This window comes from Podarcis gaigeae (assembly GCF_964106915.1).
Source record: "Podarcis gaigeae genome assembly, chromosome: 3".
Lineage (NCBI taxonomy): Eukaryota > Metazoa > Chordata > Lepidosauria > Squamata > Lacertidae > Podarcis > Podarcis gaigeae.
The window spans coordinates 2,076,391-2,100,641 of record NC_139680.1 but is presented as its reverse complement, the minus strand read 5'-3'; the positions used below and the strand labels follow the sequence as shown (position 1 = coordinate 2,100,641).

Genomic DNA, 24,251 nt, shown 5'->3' with positions numbered 1-24,251 from the left:
AATTTCCTGTAACAATATAAAATGATAAAAGAACAAGAAAAAACAAAAATAAGTTCCATAATATATGTTACAAAAACTTCTTCAATTTATTACATAAAAGCAAGGCAACAATTAAAATAATCTGGAAATAATTTTAATTACATAAAATAATGTGAACATATACACAAATAATTGAATGTGCACAATCAAGACCTGCGACAGAACGTTGTGGTATGGAAGACTCTCGTTCAGCCAGACCCTTTCCCAGGATGTGCCATTCCATCTACCCCATTTTTCAGCCCTCCCCCCAAGAATCAATTGGCATTCCGTGCCCACTGAGCAGGCTCAGATCCCATTAGCCTGTTTGGGGGGTCCCTCCTTAGGATTTCCCCTCCCAAATCTTTTTTGTAATGCAGCAGACCTATGCGTTTCCTCCGAGTCAGCAGGCTCCTCCTTCTTGTTCATAGATGCTGCCATTTGGAGCATTCTCCTCTGAAGTTCTGAAACAGAGTTTAATGCTGATGATAACTCAACAAGCACACTGGGCCACAGTTAGGAAATTGCTGTCCTGGACTCCTTTGGGAAGAAGGCAATATATAAATTTAATAATTAAATAAATGCAGTCAGTTTGCTCCTGTTGCTGTTCTGGTACTGGGAGATAAGGCGCGGGCGGCTTGCCTAAGCACTACGTGCAAAGCTTAGCTCCAAACAAACGCCGATGTAACCAGGGTTGTTCTTTGCTGCCTGCTTGTGGTTTGAATGGGGGAGACAAACCCTCCATGTAGCACTAAGCCAAGCCATGGTCGCACGACTGCAACTTCGTAGCTGTGCACTAGCACCCTTGTTTGGCCATTGTTACTGCCCTAGGTCATGGTGGTTTGCAAGGTGACGTCTTTAGCACACGTGCCCTGCAGGCTGCTTTGGCTTTAGAAACACTGGACCTTGGTTGCACCCTTGCAACTTCATTCACCACTTAGATTCAGGCTGCCTGACTGTGATTATTTCTTATTTCAATAATGAGCACAATCCTTCTGGAACTTTCCTGCATACAAACTCCAGTGTAAAGAGAAGCTGTAAGCGGATTGTGTCTACAGTTTCTATTCTGGCAAATAAACATTCAGACTAATGACTGATTTGGCATATTGGTTGATACAGGCGCACTGATTCCCTCTATGTCGAATGTGGATTTCGTTCATGTTAATTATTTTTTGCCTCAACTGAGTTGATTCTAAGATATTGACTATTGAATCTATTTATGCTAATGCGAGTTTTGCCTTGGAATCATGGATTCTCAGAGGTGTGTGGTGTGGCTAAAACACAGACACAGGCATGAATAAATTGAACTCAAAGCAGAATTGAAAACAAATTCACCTCCAGATACATTTATAGGTTAATATTCACTACTGGAGTAATCTGGGTTTTTGCTTCTCAGGGCACTTTGCAATGATATTGTAGTCTGCTTTTAATCAGCTACTAGGGATGGGGGAATCTGCATATTTCTAGAGTGTTAAAAAGTATTCATTGGAGATCAAAATTATTTCATCATGTGATAAGAGTATTGTCATGGACTTGTTGGATGCAGAGGAATGGTGGGAGGAACCAGCTTGGGACCCACCAAAGGAAGAAGGCTAAGAGCCTGGGGGGTAGGATGTTGAGGAGTGGTCAGAGGTGGGAGGAGGTGTTGGAAGCGGAAGAAGTAACGGGTTTAGTGAGCTGGGAGAGTCTGTGGCGGAGAAAAGTTCAGAATTAGAGGCTGAAGCTGAAGCAGGTGGGTTGGAGGGGGGAGGCCAAGAGGCAGAGATGAATCAGGCCAGATGAAGAGTTGCAGACGACTCCTCCTCCTCCTGCTGCTGCTGCTACCAGCTCCCCTGCCCTCTTGTCTCCCAGAACTAGAAGAGGGCTGAAATGGGTGGAGGAGAGACATAGTTTCTGATTGCTTGGGAAAGGCCCCACAGAGGAGGGGACTTAGACAGTTGTGGGGAGGTGGGGACTTTCAGCAACTGATTCATGGGGTCAGACCTGCTGGGGATGAGCTGCTGTGCTCATTAGGCCTGACACTCAGCCAAGTCTGTGAAGATTGTGCTTCTGCTACTAAACAGTGTGATTTACTGCTGGCTCGCTCTTGATGTGTATCTAAAATTGAATATATTGTAATAGATCAACGGTGCTAAATGTTTAGGTTTAGTAAATATTAGGATTTAATTAGAATTTGTATGTTATAACTGGGATATGTTGTAAGACAATCTCAATGCGTATTAGAAGGGGATTATGTAACGGGTTTGAGTTGTTTAATTAGTGTTTATGTGTACAGACTGTGTGCCAGACTCCTGAGAATGTAATCAAGGTCCATGTGTATTGGAATGTGTGGACCTCCTTCTGAGCATCAGCAATTTAGCATGTGAAGAGTTAATTAACCTAGATAAATGTCCCAAGTGTGTACCAGCCTTCAGTCTTAGTCAACCAACAAGTGTTGATGAAGTAAGGGAAATGCCTTTGTTAGGGGATTAACCATTGGTACTTCAAAGCATCAAAAGAACTGACCATTAGAAGGCAAATGAATAAAAGGGGCTTAATTTATAGGAAAAGCAGGGTTAGGAGAGATGCCTTGGACTTGAGTGCAGCACTGCTGTGGGGGGAAAGCCCCTCATGAGATGACCGTGTTGCAAGATTTGGACTCCATGTAAACTCAAGTGTAAAAGAGTGAATAAATCATATTTCTTAAAGCTACAACAATCCCCACCACGTCATTTCAACCCATTAACTGGTCCTTGCCTCTTGAAGTCCTTGTCTCATGAGCACTGGAAATTAAAAGTGGCTCATTGTCTAAGTGCTAGTATTTCAAATATTTGAAGATACCAAACTTCTTAAACTTTCCGCATAGGACTTATTTTCCAGGGCATTTGCCACCTTGGTTGTCTTACTTTGGGCACATTCCAGTCTGTCAATGTCCTTTCTTAAACTGGACACAGTGTTCTTCTTGAAGTCTGACCAAAGGAGAATGAAGTGGCACCCTCACTTTCTGCCATTTGTACACTGGGTCTCTGTTGATGCAGCTTAGAAGTGCATTGCACCTTTTTTGCCGCTGCATTGCACTCCTGACTCATGTTTAGCTTGTGGTCTACTAAAAGCCCCAGATCTTTTTCACATGCACTACTTTTGAGCCAGGAGTCACCCATTCTATTTTTGGATCTGAATCTTCCTGCCTAAATGTCTGTTGAAATTCATTTTGCTCTGGCCCAATTCAAAATCATGTCAAAATCATGTTGGGTCCTGTTTCTTCTTTCTTTTGATATATTTGCTATCTTGCGCATGGTGTCATCTGAAAATTTGATTAGTATCCCCTCCATTCCATCATCCAAATTATTTATAAAGATGCTTACCATTACCAGGTCTGGGACAGAACCCTGTGGAACCTCTCCTGTTACTTCTCTCCTGGTTGTTGTGAACCGGTGGCTAACACACCTGGAATAGTTTGCCAACCAGCTAAGAATGCACTTAGGAATTGACCAGCTTGTCATCAAGACTACCATTGTGGACCTTGCTGAAAGCCTTCCTGAAGTTAAAATGTCTAGAGCATTTCCCTGAAGGCTAATAACTCTGTCAAAGGAAGGCAAACAGGTCGATCTGGCATGACATGCTGGTTCTTAGTGATCAGTCTCTCCCCCCCCCCCCCCATGCACATGGATGGACTGGTTAATTATCTGTTCTAGAACTTTTCAGGTTGGTCCTGCTGCCGCCAATGCAACTCTGTTGGCCCTGTTTCTGACCATCCATGCAGTGGAGGGATCTGTAATTGGGAGTGCAGGACGCAAATGGGCTTCCTCCACCTTGATGTGGACGCCAGATTCCGCATGTTGAAGGGAGTCTACATGTATAGAGCTTGCTTCCCACTATAGACATTGACCCTCAGCACAAGGAAGGGGGGCTCACACACCACAGTGAGAGATAACGCTGGTATTTGTGATTACTCTTTGCACGATTTGCATGTCCCAATTCATCTCAAAATTCATAGGTGGGTTTGAGATTGAAGCCACATAACTCTATTGTGTCTTTATTGCCATAGGTGGTGGCTTTAGGAGAAGTCCCCGATGGCACAGTGGTCACAGTCATGGCTGGGAATGATGAAAATTATTCTGCAGAGCTGAGGAATGCGTCTGCCGTAATGAAGAATCAAGTGGCACGCTTTAATGACCTGAGATTCGTTGGCAGAAGCGGAAGAGGTACATCATTTTATTATTATGCATTTATTCTATCAACAAATATAAAGCCCCAATTTGAAAATGTTTCCACACAAAAATACTGATTATTTTATAAACAAATCATGCTCAGCCTTCCATTTGTAAGATAAATACTGGTTTGCAAAATTATGTATTTATTCAGACTACGGTACGTTGCCATTCTAGGGTACAAAGCACACATGCCCTACCCAAACTACTTGTTTTTATCATATCTGAATTTTGGGAAGAAATATTTCAAAATAGTTCTAATTTTGTTGGTACCAACAAATGGGTGGTAGTACAGAAGCATGAAGGGACACGGGTGGCCCTGTAGGTTAAACCACAGAGCCTAGGACTTGCTGATCCAAAGGTTGGCAGTTCGAATCCCCACTACAGGGTGAGCTCCTGTTGCTTGGTCCCAGCTCCTGCCAACCTAGCAGTTCGAAAGCACGTCAAAATGCAAGTAGATCAATAGGTACCGCTCCGGCTCTGGTTCGTCAGAAGCGGCTTAATCATGCTGGCCACATGACCCGGAAGCTGTACGCTGGCTCCCTCGGCCAATCAAGCGCCGCAACCCCAGAGTCGTCCACGACTGGATCTAATGGTCAGGGGTCCCTTTACCTTTACAGAAGCATGAAGGAATTTCTGTTGTGGAATAGAGGCAAATGAAGTTCACTTTAAAGTTAATGGTATTGAGAAAAAGAATATGTTTCATCTTAGCTGTGCAGCCAAGTCCTCAGCATATTTACCTGAGTTCTCTCTCAAGGAAGCATCAAAGGATTCTGAGATTCTAGTCTTTATAGTGAAGCAGCTGCAGGAAGCATTTTAATATGATGCTGTCTAGTTTCAGGATTAGGTTGGATGTTTGTAAATGAAGCCCCCTAGTTAAAAAACAACAAGGCTTTAGCAATCCAAACCAAAATCCCCTTGAATTTTAATTTCACCTGTAAATAAGCCTGGGCCATTCCCACCCTTTCTTCTTTCTCTACAATATGTCTTCCAGCAGCAGTGATGGGGAGGTCTGCCCCAAAGCCTTGCCAGCATAAAGAGACTTGGGAAATACAATTTGCTGTGACTTTGAGGTCCTTTGTGAAAGGTCCAGAAGCACAGATATACTACAATTCCCAGGGAACCTCCTGCTGGCAATGCTTTCATGCCTAATAAAGAGCCAGGTAACAGCTCTCCTCGCTGTGCTCTCTCCACTCCATTGCTAGTAATGGAGGTTTTAGGCCAAAGGAAGGGAGAAGGGGCACCTATCAGAGAGGGAGAGCAGCACCTGCAGGGAAAGCTGGACATGCTGATGGGGTGGCATCCTAAGCAGCAACCTACAGACAAAAATAGGGACACAATTGTTCTCATTCCAGAGACATCACCTATCACCATGACATGATGCTGAAACCTCCAATGTCAGCAGCCACTGTGCGCATTGTCTTGTATGTGTGCCTAAAAGCAAGATGCATCTCTCCCTTCTGAGAGATTTAATTGCTAGGGACCTGGGAAGGGGGCTGAACTTTGAATAGCAACTATACATATTAACAAAAAACCAAAAAACAAGGCAACTCCAAAAGCTAAAATTAGAGATAGTGATTTTCCAAGACCAGGAAAGGGGGATGTTCAGCTACAAAAGGACAGTTGAAGACAAGGGTGCCAACTTGAATAAAATATTGGGGACGCCTAGGTAAGCCCTGCCCCACATAGTCAACCACAAGGTGTGCAGCACACCCCCCGTTTAAATGGCAATGTCCATCAACTTTGGGGGCTGCTTGACTCCTCAAATATTGTATGGGGGGGGGGCAAAGCGTCCTTGGCCCCTAGGAGTTGGCTCCTATGGTCGAAGAATGGAATGTCCCAAATTTTCTGAAATTTTAGTTCACCTCTCAGAAAAATGCATGAGTTTCCTCCAAGCCCATTCCAAACTGAGGTGGGGAGATTTTGCTTATCTCTAAAATTTTGTTGTTCTGATTTAGCATTGGATCTGTCTGATCCAGTGCTTACTGAGACTGAAAAGCTGTTGTAGGTTTCAATAAACTTTGGATTAGGTTCCATACATAGTACAGTTGCTAAATTAGTGAGAATCAAGTATTGTTTACTTTAGAATGGAAATGAATAGTTGACTTTCTAGAAGATTCAGCTCTGAAGTTTCCTCTGCCCTTTAAAGATCTTTCTGTAATATGAAATTTAGTCTCCAGTCGTAAAAACTTTTTATAGCAATAGAAAGACTGAAAAGAATTTCCACTGAAAATCCCTGTAACTGCTTCAAAATTGAAATTAGTGACTAATAGATGTTTGAAACAATGATGATTTACATTTTTTAAAAATACAGAAATCCCCAAAGCAAAATGAGTTTGCTAGCTATATGAGGTTTAAGTAAGTCAAAATATATTAATTTGTTCAATATTTTGTCAGTTGTAGCACAAGCAACAACTTACGCTGCAATAAATCTTTGGCATCCGGACGTGATGCTGGCCGGGTAGAGCTGGATTGCTCCCTCCCATTTCTCTTTCAGGCAGGAAAAACCAAAAAACCTTTTTCAAGACTTGGGTTCTTGCTTGTTCTGCTGTTATCCAAGAAGTCTCAGTATGGGAAAGAAGGGTCTGACAGCAGACTCTTTAAAAAAAAAAATTTTTTTTTTTTAAGTTTCCATTTACCAAATTAAACATATCATACCAATTAGTACAAATTGTATCAATACACATCATAAAGTCCAAATGTTTTCCAAATTATAATTTTTTTGTGGGGGGATACCCATGCTTCGCGATCGGCCGGAGTCCAATCATCTAATATTTCTGCTGCTTTCATATTTACAATGATGTTTTCAGTCCCATCTTCTCAACTCTTTGTCGTTACTCATTTTCTTTTTCTGTCACCTCCGAGTTCTCTCCGCAAGTGGATTGAAAGAAACAGTCTTTTTTATATCTCTGTGTGGGCTTTGTAATGCTCTCTCGTAGATCTCTCACAGAAATCCAATAGTCCAGGCATTTGTTCGAGCAGACGCGCCATCTTGCCTCGGATGAAATACAGTCTAAATGTCCGCTCATTAACTTTCCAGACCTGCTGCATCGTAAATTAATCCTCCAGGAGGGTAATAGCCTTTCAAATTTACAATCCCAAACTGATATGATCCACGGCTCTTCTTCCCTAAGACCATACATCCTGCAGCGAAGGTCTGCCTGTCCATATCAAGTCACATTTCTTGCTGCGTCACAGAGAGAGCCTTTTTTCTTTTCCAAATCTTTCACAGAATAAAACCTTTAATTCATATTATTTTCCCCCCACACAGTTCATTTTTAATCCCTCTTGCAAGTTAGTCGTTGAGACGGTTCTTTAAGGGGGAGGGTTGTTGGGTTTGACAGCAGACTCGTTCTGATTTTTACTCTGGGAGATAGCACCATGTGGTATTCTTGTGCCTTCCTTAAGGCAGCAGTGAAGGATGATTTTTTAAAAAAGCAAATGAGCTTCATTTGCACCTCCCAAATTAATACACAGATCAGAACATAGAATCATAGAATTATAGAACATATGTAGTATTCTTTGGATTGTGAATTCCTCCTAATTTTGTGATATAGTTCTTGGCTCAAAAGTATACCAAAATGCCTAAAGAATGAATATTTTAGGATAAACTATGTTTAGAAATACATTCATTGAGATGAAAAAAGCATTAAAATATTTAAATACTTAGATAAGTGGAGAAGTCCACATATACTGGTGCTGCAATGGATTGGATCTGACTTGCAAATGAGTACATGCAAATTTGACCCTTCCCTTCCCCCTAGCCAGGCAAGGCTGCTGCTTCAGCCCCGGGGTTGGGGTCCTTTGGCCACCTTGGCTCAGCACTCTCGCTCTGTGGTGCCCTAGAGAACAAGTTGTGCAAAAACAAAGCAAGTTGTGCAAAAATAGGAACCAGGCTTTTCTGAGGCATGTAATTAACATAAATGCAAATCTGTGAGAGGGGCCAGAATCACTGCTCTGGGGACTGCTTCAATTGTTTTAATCAGAGGGGTCATTGTTACTATTTTAACCATTTGTGAACCACCCTGAGACCTGAAGGTATAGGGCGGTATATAAATCCAATAAATAAAATAAATAAATAAATGGTAAAAGTTATTTAGCAAGGGCTGTTCCCAGTGAATGCTTTTTATTTTAGGAATGTGGCCAATCATGTAATCCTTTAAATCTATTTTAAAGCTATATAATAAAGAACACTTCTATTGCACAGATAATTTGATAAAAAATATTTTTTCCCTTTCTTATTTTAATGTATTGTTTTAAAATTCTGTTTTGTCTTTATGTTGATTGATTGAGTTTGAAGGTTTTTTGGCATCTATTTCAAGATAGCCTGCAACAGAAGTACTGTACAGTAGTTACAGCACAAGACTGGTGCTGGAAAAGTACAGAAATCTGATGTAGCACTTGTCTGCCCCAAAACCCATTTGAAACCTATGATATACATTTATTAAACAGTAGGAAATGAAGTGAGTATATAAAAAAATCACAGTGCGTCTCCCTCACTCTTACCTCCCATGGATGAGAAGCTTTCTGTGATCAATGAGTAAAATTTACGAAAAGTGATAGTGTATTTTACAAACTCTCAACATATTTATTTAAGAAACTTCAAAGGATAACAAAGGGTATGTGCAAAGTTTTACTATATTGGCTTTCCAAGTTTTGGCTACTTTCCCAAATAGCAATTTTTATATTAAAAAAAAGAAAGAAAGAAAGAAAGGGGGGGGGGAGAGACAGACTTAACTGCTTGCAGACTTTTCACGCATGGAAGATGAAGAAAGCTTCTTTTGATGAAGTGTAATTATGTCCAAACAGAGCTGACCCCCTCCTCCTATATTTCTTATGATCTTAACGGAAGAAAGTAGGGTTTTTCCTTTGAAGCAGCCGGGATTTGGTAGAGGATCTGAAATGCTAGCTCCATTCTGCTGCCAGAGGCATGATGGAGAAATTGGTCCAGACTTGTCTCTCAGACACAGAGCAGAGAGCACGAAAGAAAAAGTTATCATTAATGATGGATTTTTATAGCACTGCTTAAAATAGAAGGAAAGGAAACAGAAGTAGTAAACAGGAGCTCATGTGCTATAAACATAGCAAGAATGTTCTGGGCTAAGTAGACGTTTCTATTTATTGGAGCAGGGCAGGTAACAATATGAAACACATGTATAATATGAAAATGAAAATAAGGCAAAATAAAACATGAGCTAGAACTTCACACGCAGTTGAAAACATTCCCCTGGCAGCCAAATATCAGACTAACTCAAAAGCTTTGCAATACTTCCAGAAAAGGACCAGGCACATGCAAGCATTCAAGGGTAGTGCGTTCTGCAGCCTTTGGGCAGCCCCAAAGACTCCTGTCCACAGACTCTTTCAGCTTCATCATCTAATCTAGTTAGGGAGGTCTGCCCAACTGTTCCCTACTCCACCTTCCTGTTGCCACTACAGCTTTGTCTCAGCCGCTTGATGTGGCCCCCTGGATGCTGCAGTGGAGGCAAGGAGTGAAAGAAAGTGGGTAGGAACGGGGAGAAGCAGATTGCATGTGCCACTCGTCTTTTTACCAGGTGACTCAGTCCAGGAGCAGTGGTGAGTTGCTAATTGCCACTTCGATCGAACCATGCCTTATATGGAACGGTTTAAGGAGCTGGGTCTGTATAGCCTGGAAAAGAGGAGACTGAGTAGCTATATGATCGGCCTCTTCAAATATCTGAAGGGCTGTCACATGGAAAAGGAAGCAAGCTTGTTTTCTCCTGCTCTGGAGGGTTGGACTCGAACCCGTGGCTTCAAGTTGCAAGAAAGTTCCTGACTAAACATCAGGAAGAACTTTCTGACAGTAAGAGCTGTTAGACAGTGGAACAGTCTCCCTCGCGAGGTAGTGGACTCTCCTTCCTTGGATGTTTTTAAGCAGAGGTTGGATGGCCATCTGTCATGGATGCTTTAGCTGAGATTCTTGCATTGCAGAGGGTTGGACTAGATGGCCCTTGGGTCCCTTCCAACTCTATGATTCATTTCAAACGCTGCTTGCTGTAGTCTGGAAGGTCTATACAATGGTCTCCCAGACTTACTACCCACAGACACTTTACCTCCTAGGATGTTTTATAACACAGCAGGCCATTAATTAGAAAATATCCCAATATTGTTCAGAGTCACGAAGGAGATCCTCCTTGATTTCCTGTAGAGCAGGGCTGGGGAAACTGTGGTCCTTCAGGTGTTGTGGGACGCCACCTCCAAGGAGCATGGCCAGTGGTCTGTGGTGTTGGCAGCTGGAGTCCCAAGACAGCTGAGGGGTCATGGTCCCCCAGCCCTGTAGTATGGCATATAATGTATGTTAGCTTTGTAGTAATTTCCTCCCCTCGGGAAACTGTAGCACTCTTAGAGGGGCAAGGAACCTTTAACAGAGAATTCTCAGCTTTATCAACTTCAGTTTCCAGGAGTCTTTGTGGAGGGAGAATTGTGGCTCAGTGGATGTAATTACCGTATTTTTCGTCCCATAGGACGCTCCGTCCCATAGGACGCACCTACTTTTTTGGGGGGGGAAATAAAGGAAAAATTTTTCCCTTTATTTCCCCCCCCCAAAAAAAACCAGGTCAGGGAACAGTGGGATGGCGGTGCTGCGCCTCCCCGCTGTCCCCCGAGCTTGTGGGGCTGGCCCATGTCTGCCTGGCGCGAGGGGCGCTCTGCTTCAGGGCGCCCCGCGCGTCGGGCGGCAGGCTACAGTCCGCAGCATGGGGAACCCTCTGTTTCAGGGCGCCCCACGCGCCCCCCGGGTGCGCAAGGCTTGCCAACACCAGCGCGGAGCACGGGGCGTCCTCCGAAGGGCGCCCCGTGCTCCGCACTGCCAGCTGCCGCCCGCAAGCCTTGCGCTCTCGGGGGGAGATCCCCCGGGTGCGCAAGACTTGCCAACACCAGCGCGGAGCACGGGGCGTCCTCCGAAGGGCGCCCCGTGCTCCGTGCTGCCGGCTGCCGCCCGCAAGCCTTGCGCTCCCGGGGTTAGATCCCCCGGGTGCGCAAGACTTGCCGACACCAGCGCGGAGCACGGGGCGGCCTCCGAAGGGCGCTCCGTGCTGCCGGCTTCCACCCGCAAGCCTTGCGCTCACGGGGGGGGGAGATCCCCCGGGTGCGCAAGGCTGGCCAACACCAGCGCAGAGCACGGGGCGGCCTCCGAAGGGTGCCCCGTGCTCCGCGCTGCCGCCCGCAAGCCTTCGGCTCCCGGGGGAGATCCCCGGGTGCGCAAGGCTTGCGGACACCTGCGTGGAGCACAGGGCGTCCTCTGGAGGGATGCACCGCCGCCTCTCGCTCTCGAGGCTTCAGCGAAAGCCTGCATTCGCCCCATAGGACGCACACACATTTCCCCTTCATTTTTGGAGGGGAAAAAGTGCGTCTTATAGGGCGAAAAATACGGTACTTAACTTCCTTTTACTGCACTGGTAGATAAGTGGTTAAGATTGGAGTATTTACTGCTGCAACCAGCAAGACATTCTACCATCTTTGTAGAGTTACTGCCTGACTTGTGGACACACATATCGGTGCAAATACTTATGATTAAGATATTTGGTCTGTAAATTAATTGCAACAGCATCTGACTGCAGACTCTGCCCTGTGCGCTTGTAGGGACGTTTCTCTCTTCAGCAGGGAGGTTCAACTACACCCAGATGTGTTAATGACAAAGAATGCCCAGTATGGGGGTGCACTAAAGGAGTGGTGCCAGATGACTTCTGAGCCAGCGAGGTTCATAAAAAGAACACTAAAATTAGTAATTAGCTACCAGAAGTAAATTTCAAGGCCACAGAGGAACCAGTAAAAAGAATGTGGGAAGGAGCTGGTGGGGAGAGAATCTGGTCAGGATCTAGCAAAAGTCAGGCATTTTTAAAGTCGCAGTGATTTTACTGTGAGAGATTTCATAGAATCATAGAGTTGGAAGAGACCACAAGGGCCATCGAGTCCAAACCCCAAATGCTCTATGATGCAATCCAAGTCTACTCAGAGGTGAGTCCCACTGAAGTCAATGGAGCTTACTTCCAAGTAAGTGGGCTAGGATTGTGCCTTTAGTGACTCCAATGGGACTAAAAAGTGCTTAGCTTTGGGCTGGATCATGACTTTTATGTTCTGCATGACTATAGATCCTCATAAAATACAGTGTTTTCTCTGATATAACGAGAAATACAGTTGGCAAATGTGTATACTAATATTTATTTTGATTATGTAGAATGTATCAAAACACATCAAGCATCTTAATATTTTATATTTAAGGCTTTGCTAGAGGTATTTTTGCATTTTAGACCCATCACTTCCCTTTTTTTAACCCCAACACTATTTCATTTCTGTGAGCAAAGCCAGGTTCCTGAATTCCAAGCCAAATTTATTAGCAGTCTTTTATGTCCAGCTAAAGTATATTCCCACTCTTCATTATGTGTCTTTTGAATACAATATCAGAATAAGAAGATCAACATTTAAAATGGTGCAGGGAGCTTTCAGTTACACTAGGATACAGAGAATGCAGCATTGTTTTTAAAATGTTTTGGGCAGGATCAGTCCCCTCAAACCCCACGAATGCCTGTCTTTTTCCAAGCCTTGTACAGCAATTTTTGACAAAAATATTGTTTGTTTTAAATCAGTTCTGGCTAGCCAGGATCGAAAAAGTGGTTGGAACAAGGTGATGGGAGCTCCCCTTTTCTCTTCTTGGGCATAAGAAGGCGTAGGTGGAGGCAGCACACGCAAGGAAGGAATTTTAAAATGGCATCCTTGATTCTCCTTTAAAAAAATAGGGGGATGGGGGATAATGGCAGGGCTGGTGGCAAGGAAAAGAACTTGGCAGGAGAGGCTGGTCTGACAGCTTAGTTTACTGGTAAATAGAGGAAACCCCTCTCCTAAAAATCCACTGAGGGTTTTGCTGGCATCCTGATTTAGTGGTAGCAATGAACCTCCCTCTGGACAGCAGGGATTGTTCTTACTAGCCAGGATCAAAGACTTGCTTGTCTCTGGCGTGTGGAAGAGTGGTGTTGTTGGAAGATGAAAATTTAAAATAAGGAATTAAATAAAACACCACAAATAACATCAATCACAAACCACTGGTCAACAATAAGGTTAGCCATGCCCAAAGGCTGATCTGTTGAAAAACGGAATAGTTAAGATTAAAACAATAACTGTTTCTCCTCCAGCTTCATACTTCTCAGAGGATGTCGCTTAGTGATAGGTCACTTCTGCGTAAGTGTTCCATTTCTGTAATGAGCGAAATAAACATTATTTGTGTTCTAAATCACAGATTTTCCTGAAAATGCTGTGTCCTAGTACTGGGATAGAAATATTTCATTCCCTTGAAAGATTTACAGTCATATTCATTCTCTCTCTCCTCTCTATGTATATATGTCCAGGATGTTCTGAAGCACATGTCTGTTAACGAATGCTGTAGGTCTGAAGCAAGTTTAGAGAGGTGGATTGTGAAGGAAAGCTTGCTTACTAGAGTTGACAGCAACAGACCTGTTCTGTTTTATTTACGTACCCTAATACGAAATGAACACACAGACACGCATCTGCGCGCTTGCTTTGTATTAGACTTTGAAAAGACTCTATTAAGTTTTGTGCTGCTACATATTGTTTAAGAGTTGGGTTTTGATTTAATACTGACAAGGCAGAGACAAGGCAGAATGGGAGCGGGGAGGAAAAGAGTGAGCGTTTAAAGAGAAAAAGACCTTTTTAAGATTCTGGTAAAAAGAGTCAAGCCTAAATGAGCCATAGGCATGAGATTGCTGACGGCTTTACTGAGTCACTGCTGCACGCCCACCTTTTCCTGCCTTGAAACAGTTTGCAGTTTTGACTATCTGAAATGATTAACAGTTGCATATCTAAGTGATTAGAGCAGTGACTCTGCAGAACAGACAGAGACCACAGTCTTGCATGACTGAGGGTGCATTCAGATCCTGCCCCCTTTTCTTTCTCCCTTTCTATATAGTTTTGTCTTTTTAACAGTTGCAAGGTTGCACTGCATTGCATGCTACCTTGCAGTTATGAAATAGATCACATTTTATACATGCAAAGCAACTTCACACTGGATAGGTATTTAGGAAAGAAAGAAAGAAAGAAAGAAAGAAAGAAAGAAAGAAGAGTTCTATAGATTGTTCCAGTAATGATGATATCATATTATGACTACAGGCATATTAAAAGCAGGAGACACTAGCTCCCTGTTTGATGGCTCCCGGGAGAGATATTTATTCTTTTCATATATTGTAATGGACAAATTAAATAATGAAACAATGTGATGTAAAATAACATAAAATTCATTTCAGCTGCACAGTGCAGTGAACTGTAATTCTACTCAAGAGAATAGGTTTACACTGGTGTAAATGCTTGCGTGGAACTTGGCATTCTGCTCAGAGTAAGTTATTGCAGTTCAATCAGCACTGGCCATGACCTTACTACACTGAATCACATGCCTTGTTCCCCGTTCAGAAAGACGTAAGGCAGGACTTGTGGGAATAAATATGGCAATGTTTAGTGTTCCTCAGCCCCTCTGCATAAGAACCCCAAGCAATCCTTGTTCCTCTTAAAAGCAGGGCCACTGGTGAAAAGAGAGCCTTGGCTGCCCAACTGTTGAGCAGCTTCCTTGCCTGCAGCCCCCTCCTGCCCGCTTGCTGTCTGCTTGCTCGATCCCCACACTTGGATTGAATTATAAAAATGAGGAGGGGCTGCCTTTGGTGTTCCTGGAGTCTGTCAACTACCTTCCATACTGAGAAAAAAGCCCTTTCTTGCCTTGTGGTTTGCAATTTTAGTGCCATGATCAGGCAGCACCAAACATCATATGGCACCTTTCTGCTTCATTAGGAGACATCTCTTTTCTATTTCTTTCCCACTGGGATTTCCCCCTTGGAGCTCCTCTTCCTGGTCTTGTTCAGGCTGGGACAAACCTTTTCTCTATTGTTAGCTTCTTGGGGCAGGGGCCCGCTAGTTGCTTATGTTATTTTGCAGAACAGCGTGGAACGCACCTTGTATACCATGCTCTATGTAAAAGAAATGATGTTTGCCCCATTTCTGAAGTCTTCCTGTTTATATTCCTGGCTTATCTTTGTCAGAGGCCCTGTTACGTGAGCAAAAACATTCCTGGGAAACACCCAGAGGACTCTAGTTTCAGCAGTCCTCTCCTCTGGGAGTATGAGGGCTAGCATGTCCTCCAAAATAGGGACGTCCTAGGAAAAGCGGGACAGCTTCTGTAAATCTGGGACTGTCCCTGGAAAATAGGGACACTTGGAGGGTCTGGCGTAGTGCTCGCCTACCTTGGGTACCATAGTTGGCAGAGCTGCTGCTGGACTGGTAGGTGACTTCTTAGACTCATCCCAGGCGTGTGTCTCAGAGGAGACCCAAACCTGCCTTTCTCTGCTCAGCTCCTCTTATGCTAGTTGTGTGTTATGTTGCTGAATGCTGCTGTCTGGACATTACTGCCTGAAAGCAGTAATGGGCATAAAGCCTGCCGATTGACATTCACTGCAAAAAAGAAGAAGAAGCCTGTAATAATTTCTCCACTATTATTTCACCATCTGATATTTCAATTAAAAAAAAAGAGTTCCAAACGTTAGAGTGAAACCACAGCAGCATAATGTTTCCTTGTTCCACTGGGGCTTCGTGTTTGATGATAATTGGGTTCAGTAGCAGCCAGCTTGACGGGACAGAGGCACCTACTTGACCTCCTGGCAAGAGCATCACTGCTGCTTAGGGGGAGGCAGAGGGGCAAGGTGGTGCAGCTGCATGAAAAGGAGTGCACAATTGGCTTCGCTGGTGCTTTCCCACTGCCTAGCTTCAGTACTCCTAGCACCGCTGTGGGACCCACCTGCTAGAAGGCCAGGTAAGTGGCTCAATCCCACCAGGCCATCTTCTGCTGATTGGGATTCTGAGTGCTGTAGATGGTTTCTCAAGCAACCATATTTTTATACTCATTCTTTTCCTTTCCCCTTCCCCTTGTTTTCACTGTTCCTTACAGGGAAGAGTTTTACCTTGACAATAACAGTCCTTACAAATCCCCCCCAAGTGGCTACGTACCACAGAGCTATCAAGGTGACAGTGGATGGACCCAGAGAACCAAGGAGTAAGTACACTGTTCTCTGCTTGTGATCTGGAGTCTGGTGCTCTTCATTTGTGGAAGTAAATGGCTGCCATCACCTTCAGTGTATGATACTATTTCTTCATCTCCTATTCCAAGCCCGGTTCTCTCTCTTGTGGAGACCTCGCTGTGATTTAGGCAAATTGTTCCAAGTTTAGAGCACTGGTGGCCATTCCAGTAATGGGACTTCAGAGGACTTCATTGGAAGCTCATGGTGCTCAGAGTGAATTCTTGCATCATCCAAGCAATGTGTTTTCCTCCTGGAATTCAGGCTGTGTCTTCACTAGTTTGCTGTTTGGGTGAAGTGACATCCACATGGTTCTGGCCAATTTTATCCATGCCCACTTTCCCTTTGTTAGTGGTGTTCCTAACTTGGTTAAAATTTGCCCATACTGTGTGGACACTGCTTTGCAAAATGCTGAGGGGTGTGCGTGTGTGAACTAGGTTCCCATAGTCTGTTGTAAGGCAAGTGAAGAGGGTATTCAATAAACAGTCCAATATTTTGAGAACCCAAGACTTCAGTCGCCTGGGCCCTTTTGTGATAATGTCCCCGTGGCCTAGAACAGGGGTAGGCAACCTAAGGCCCGGGGGCTGGATGCGGCTCAATCGCCTTCTCTATCCGGCCCGCAGACAGTCCGGGAATCAGCATGTTTTTACATGAGTAGAATGTGTCCTTTTATTTAAAATGCATCTCTGGGTTATTTGTGGGGCCTGCCTGGTGTTTTTATGTGAGTGGAATGTGTGCTTTTATTTAAAATGCATCTCTGGGTTATTTGTGGGGCATAGGAATTGTCATCCTCCCCCAATATAGTCCGGTCCCCCACATGATCTGAGGGATGGTGGACCGGCCCCCGGCTGAAAAAGGTTGCTGACCCCTGACCTAGAAGGACTGGCACTGAAGGTCAGGCAGATCTCACCCCCTGCTTAATTCAGCGAGACCAGGAAGCAAGGGTTTTTACTTTGCATCTCATTAATGAGGTGTGAATTGTTCGAGATTAAGTCTTTATAGGGTTGTGTTAATGTAATTGTAATTACTTAGATGCACCTTCAGATGCCATTTTCCAGAACCTGAGCAAATATGCTCACTGTTTTGTAAAGGAAAAAGCATTCAGATATGTGGAACATCATTGTATGCTTCTGAATACATTTTCCCCTATTACAGGCAATTATTTTTACTCTTCTACTACTTAATTATGTCATGTATAATTAGATTTTCTTAGTACAGAATCCAGCTTTAACAATGGAATCATGATAGAGCCCTTGGGAATAAAGAACATGGCAATATACTGTAATAGGACTGAACTAGCAACCTTTAATTGATGCTTAGGAATTGTCTGCACTCAGATGATCTTTCCCAGCTTTATACAGCTGAGGTTTATAGCACCAAGAATGAGTGTTGGGAACCAAGTACTCCTAATTTGCTCCCCACCACAACTGCCCCCTGTCATGAGCGGACTTTGTCAGAGTGTATGAAGCCAGAGTCTCCCGTTACATCTGAATTTGGAAATGATAGCTTAATCCCAGCTGAAGAAAGAAAACAATGAGGTGGGCTGCTATGTGTAAAATGAAGAAGTCATTTGCGATGCAACCAGCCCTGGTTCAGCTGCCAAAGAATGAGACAGTGGGAATGAGGAACAGGATCCTTCAGGCATCCAGGTGAATCTCAGTTAACTAACCAGAATGAGAAGCCAGGCTTATTATTCTGGTTGCTAACTGTCATTAAGGCAGACTTCCTTGGTTCAGATAAAATTAGGAGCTCTGGTTTAACATAACCTGGGACTGAAGTTCCAAGCCAATGCCGAAAGGGAAAGGGGGACTGCCGTGGAGCCGGGCAAGGCAAGGATGTTTGGCCCTAATATTTGTTCCGGACTGGAATTATGGAAGGATACTAACAGTTAACCGTATTAAGAAATTAATGATTATTTGAAGAGTACGGTAATCACATTAATATCAGATAAATGCTTCTGATGGAAGCATCTTAGTCATTTATTTGCATTTGATGAGTAATTGCTGATGAAACCTTGACAGGAGTGCAAATTCAGTTGTTTCAGTGTTACACCAACTGCCGCCTTCTTCATGTTTCCCTCTGATTAACAATGGAGAAATATTGGGGGTCTCTTCTGTTCTTGAACTATATGGAATTTGCCTGCGCATGTTGAAGACTGTTTTCACCTTGTATCAGAGAAGCTTCCTGTCTTTTTCATTCATCTTTGCTAAATTTGCTGTTCTTGAAAAAGGCCCTTTTCTCATTTGCAACTGCTAGCACTTAGTGAGTTTGAAAGCATTTTGTCCTTTGTGAAACACTGACAAGTTTCTACATCTGGATTTAATTTGGTTCTTCCCGTTTGGAAGTCTGCAACACTGTGCTGATATACCTTTGAAACAGGAAATTTCCAAACAGGCAGACAATATTTAAACGCAGCAAAAGGAACAGATTTGTGCCTAAATTTGCCCATCAGCACAACATATGAATGCTTAGCAAGCAGCAAACATTTCAGTAGCAAGTACATTCATGTATGAAATTTTGCTAGTGCACGTAGGTCCCATTATCCAAGCACTTGTAGGAAAATTCACTTATCCAAACACAAGGAAATAGTACCCAAGTCTCGCTATACACACCACAGATTCAGATAACCAAACAGCTGGATCTGTGTGTAAACAAATAAGCAGGCTTAAACATACCTTACTTTTTGTGTTCTATTGGTTTGAGGTTGCCAGAAACCAGGGGGTGGGAAGGAGGTGAGATAAGACAATTAAGATAACATTTTCCCTTCCTTGTTAGCCTTTTGCAGGGTTTCAGAGGGTTTCCCTTTTGTCTGCCATTTGGAGGTCAGAATTCTGTGGTCAAGAACACGATAGAAATATTCTCATAGGAATTAATGGAAATAATTTAATTAATATGCAAACGCTTAACAAACAATTTTCAGGATTAGAATGAAAATAAAACATGGCTGCCATATGGGGGCATGGGGACCCACAAAGAGAATACAGTCATGAGGAAGCTTTTGCCATAACTGTATTACTGCACGTGAATACAGGCTCTGGCAGACTGAGCAGATGAGACCAATAAAGCAGTTTCTGCACATGCTGTAGACGGAAGTGAGGGGCAAATGGGGGTTGTCAGTCAGGGAATGTAACCCATGCAGGAGAAGGGAAACTCTGGTCCTAAACCTCTGCTGCCTTGCAGGATGTCTTGGGGAGGAGAAGAGGCTAAGGAGTAAACCCTTCACAAATCTGCAGTACAGTCCCTAGGAGAGGTCACTTTGGTGCTGCTAATGCAGCGGTTTTGCTTCACCACTGGAGATGCACTCCATTGTCTCTCAAGACAGATGGATGCCAACAACATCAAATACCTAAGACACTTTGCAAAGTTTGCCTTGGGAGAGGGAGGGATTCTTTAACATCCACTCACACTGATTGTTCGGTGCTATTTGGAAAAGAATAACTTCTAAAGACTACTTGGTCTCAGATGAACCTACCATAGGAAAGATGCATCCTGGTTGCTAGGGGAAAAGGGAGACGCCAAGGACTAGAAAATAACACAGATGTGGTGAAAGGGCACTAAATGGAAGGTGGGAAACACCAGCTCTTTAGGACCTCAAGTATTCCTATTGGCTACAAAGATTGACAGGCAGCAGCAGCAGCCAGACTAGCCTATTTCACATAAATTGCTTAGAAGGGACCTTGCACATTTTCCTTAATAACTTTCTTTCTAGGAGGGCTAGCTCAGACCCTGGGGACCCTGTTCAGGTGCGCCAGTAAAGGCTTTCACAGGTGTCACGGTGCCCTCAGGTGCAAAGTTAGTGAACCTTGATCTACAGCTATTGGTGAAACACAATGTGACTTTATGGAAGACAGCTTCCTGTTTATGGTATTATTTGCTCTGAGTGATGGCTGCTCTCAAAATGTTCCCCTGTGATGTGGTGGTGATTCTGCAGAACTGTTTTCCTCAGACAGCAGTCCTGGGCATTAACGGATCTTCCTTTCCCATGACAACATATAGCAGACATTAGCATGGTACTATTGAGAAGAACTTCATTGTGTTGTTTCGTTTTAAGCTGTGGGAATGCTTGTGGCAAAGAACAATTACTTTAAACTATACATAAATAAAATGAATGGAAGATGTGGACAAAATCAACACTAACCTGTGGCCCTCCAGATGTTGATGAGCTACACCTCCCATAATCCCTGACCCAAATTGGGCCATGGTGACTGTGGCTGATGAGAACTGAGGTTCTTCTTGTTCAGAAGATAAAAAGCTGGTTTAAACATAGCTAAATGGCAAAGGCAGTGGGAGGCGGGGTCTGTAGGTAGGAGGGTGTTTCCCTTTTGTCATGGGTGTATCCAGGATTTTGGTTGAGGGGCTGGCTTTTGTTAGGAGAAGGCAGAACCTCAGATTTGTATTGATTTGTACTGATTTGGGGGTCCATGCCTTTTGCCCATCATTTTTGGATTTTTAAACTGAAAAAGAGGCAGGGCAGGTTAGTAAGTTCAGCGTTTTGATGGGACATTGCAATTTTTGGAGTGGCTTGTGCAGGGCTGGGAGGATTGACACTGAATGTTGTGAAGTTTCTGGGGCGGAGGAAATGGTTGAACATGTTCTGTGGGCTTGTTTATGGTATACAGGCCCTTCACTGCACACGGGTTCGAGTCCCACTTTGGGCAACAGGTTCCTGCATTGCAAGGGGTTGGACCAGATGACCCTTGTGGTCCCTTCCTATGGCACAATTCTATGAGTCAAGGATTTGCCTGTGGGGCCTGCCCTCCAGGATAACACTCTCTGGGGTTCAGTGTTGGAGAGTTTATGACAGTTTGTGAAGACTACTGGGCTCTATGAATTGTTGTGAGTGAAATGTGATTGTACTATTGCTAGTAGGTGGTGGTAAGAGAGCCTTTCCTTGGTCTTGATCCAAGTCCAGAATAAGTGGTGGCGCCAGCACATTTGTCAAGTTAAGCAGCGTCTAGTTTGGTTTCAAATTGGATGGGGGACTGTGTTTTGAGACACTTGCATTGCAGGGGGTTGGACAAGATGGCCCTTGGGGTCCCTTCAAACTCTGCAATTCTATGGTTTTCTGGTTCTACATGTGGGTATCCTGACTAGTATTAGCTGCTTTAGGATGGGGCCAAAAATGCTTGAAGTACGCTCCCAATGAGTGTAAAGGAATCACTCCAAGGTAAATGTGCAGCCTTAGAATACAATATGGAAACAGGGCTATGACTACTTAGCTCAGTGAATTGTCAATATTGTTTTGTTTATATTATGATTAAACCAACTAAGGACATTCTTTAATTTGATTAACTTACTGTCAGGGAACTAGCATCAGCTCAGAGGTGAGAAGTGGAAGGGCAGCTGGATTACAGGGAGCATCCAAAGATCGTGGGAAGCAGCACTTCCTCCGCGGAGGAGGGAAGCCCCGCCTCCAGAGGGAAGGGGTGCAGGGCTCGCAGGATGCAAGGGAGAGCCAAGGCACCGAGCATGAACAAAGCGGAGGAGGAGGCAGGTCCCCCTTTACCCAAGCCTGCCCTGCGGAGTCGGTTTACGCGCAGAGAGGGGAGGCGTAGGAAGGGGGTCAAGAGACTACTCTGCTGGGGAAAGTTTAAGGACCGCCCACTCTCAGATTCTGCTAGTGACTGAGCAAGACATAGAATAGAGGCGTTCTGCATTGTAAATGTTTTTGCACCGATAATAAAGCCTTTGAAGAGACCAGTGAGGGATCTTGCCTGTCCGCTCTCGAGCAACCACCCCGATAGGCATAACACTTACATTTCAGAAATGCCCTGTTCTTGCCACTCTCAGTAATCAAAGCAGAAATTTGGATCCTCAGTGAAAATGATTTTTTAAAATGGCATTAAAAATCAAGTAGTCAAAACTACTTGATTAGTTTGATTATAATTTCTAGATTTGTTCAAAAAATAAAGCCAGTAGAAGCTGGTATTGCCAGAAAGATCTCACCAAATTTTGTCTTTGTGTCTCAGTAATTGTTTGGTTTGATTGAGCTGGTATAGATGAATTTTTAGGGCTCCACCTTGAGATTATAATAGTATATAGGAATTTGAATAGGGGTTCAGTGTGCCCTAATATTTTAGGAAAAATTACAGCAACAGTTCTGAAGTACCATTAGTCTTGGTGGAGGATGTCTTGAAATTGTCGTTTCCATTTCACTACCTGTGAGCATTTGTACAAAAAGGTGGGCAAATGCAGCTTTCCACAAAATGTTTTTACCTTCTGCAAATCATCTACCTGTGTGCAGAAGTGTGTTAAAATTTCATTTCCTCCTGAGAATTCCAGGGCCAATTTAGACTAGTAAATCGGCAATTAGTTATTGCAGCAAATTAGTGCAGCTGGCACTGGCGTAGCACAAAGAAGGTGAGGCATCTGAGGGGAATCTGTGGGGCCTCTCCAATGAGGAGTTCTGATAATACTTGTATATTTTTTTTCTTAGTAAGTTGATACAACAACAGACAGTTCCCTTTTCTGCTGGGACCTGTATTTATTTCACTAGACGTCTGAAGCACGTTGCCATGTTCCTCATTCTCGCTCTCCCTTTCTCTGGCAATTGAACCAGAGCCTGTCACATCACAAACAACTTCTTAATATACACATCTGGCATTGGCAGTTGGACCAACTTCATAAGAGCACATGATCATCATTCATTACAAGATTAAAAAATACCCCATGGCATCATTGATGTTTTTAAACTTTGATCTTTTGCCGCTGTGATTCATCTTGGTTATAAAACTCCTCTTTAAAGGAACGCAGACGATGACTTATTAGAACCTTCATAGTAAGTAACATAAACATAACATTGTGTGCATCTTTACAGAATGTGAGTTACTTGGGCTGCCAGCTTATCATTTTAAGACATGACATCATGCTGGAGATCTTGGATTTGTAAGGCTTCCTTATAGGAAAGGCACTTTGACCTTCTCTTGGCAAGGAGAGCTGACAGAACAAATGCTGCATGATTTTCATTGGTAAACGGGAGCTTCAGTCCTTGTCCTCGATGCTCATGGATAGATTAGCTAAGCTTTTATAAGGGAAGACCTCCAGTTCACCTTGCTTGAAGTTTTGACTACTTGATTTTAAAAAATCGATCTTTATAAATTGCCATTTCACACCTTTTATCTGTATATTTACCAATGTGGGATTAGGGCCATTTGAACCATCACACACACACATGTTATGTGAACACTTAAAATGTAATGTGTTAATGCAGCAAAAATGTACCATCACTTACATTCATAGAGCTCTGATGAACCAACAGCCCCCATTTGAGCCTTTACAGGAGTATCTTCCCCACCTTTTTTCTATCACTGGAATCATCCCAAAGATCTCCTGTGCCTGCTTTCTGGGGAGGAGGTTGTTTTATTATCATTCTGGAGTGGACAGCAACATCCTGGGAAATGTGGAAAAGGTGCTACCCAGTATTCTAATCAGCAAACCATTCATAAGTGGGCACATGGCTCTGGCATCACTTTTAGCCGAGTGAGATTGTCTTCCATGAACACAGCCTTAACAGTTCTGGATCCACACATCCTTCCACAGTGGGGACATAGGTTTCTGGGTGGGAGTTGATCACGGTGAGGGTTTGCCAAGCATGCCTTCCTCTTAGCATGTTTCTCCTTTTCGTCCTGAGTTTGTGCTTCTTCAAAGTCCACAAAACCTTTGGTAAAGGCTCTTCTCCAGTTGTTTCCCAGTTATCAGTGCTTATACCACATTTTTAAAAGATTTGCCTTGAGTGCATCTTTAAGCCTCTTTTGTTGTCCACCAGTATTTCACTTTCCATTCTTCAGCTGGGAATAGGATCATGGCAATAAAGATAATGAATAGAGCTGGGGTGATAACACAACCCTGTTTAACGCCTGATCCCACTATGAATGGTTCACTTTGAGAGCCATTGTTATCCGCGATGGTTGCCGTCATATTATAATGGAGGAGCCAAAGGGTGTTCACAAATTCATCTGGGCAG

The 24,251-nt window shown here is 43.6% G+C and overlaps 1 protein-coding gene and 1 long non-coding RNA gene across 11 annotated transcripts in view; one reads left to right on the top strand and one right to left on the bottom strand.

The window, feature by feature from the left end:
* Nucleotides 1-24,251, top strand: part of RUNX2 (RUNX family transcription factor 2) — a gene marked incomplete at its 5' end in the record, with an annotated part of 222,332 nt that overhangs the window by 87,578 nt on the left and 110,503 nt on the right. For all 10 annotated transcript variants that reach the window (XM_083730377.1, XM_083730379.1, XM_083730374.1 and 7 more), the window contains 2 exons: nt 4,043-4,199; nt 16,162-16,266. In XM_083730377.1, coding sequence (XP_083586503.1) covers nt 4,043-4,199; nt 16,162-16,266 — 262 coding nt within the window. The remainder of the gene's footprint in view (nt 1-4,042; nt 4,200-16,161; nt 16,267-24,251) is intronic.
* Nucleotides 12,667-21,663, bottom strand: LOC310840859. The gene is made up of 3 exons (XR_014562215.1): nt 21,586-21,663; nt 15,461-15,668; nt 12,667-13,412 (listed from the first exon to the last, which is right to left on the bottom strand). It is a non-coding gene; the product is annotated as an uncharacterized lncRNA (long non-coding RNA).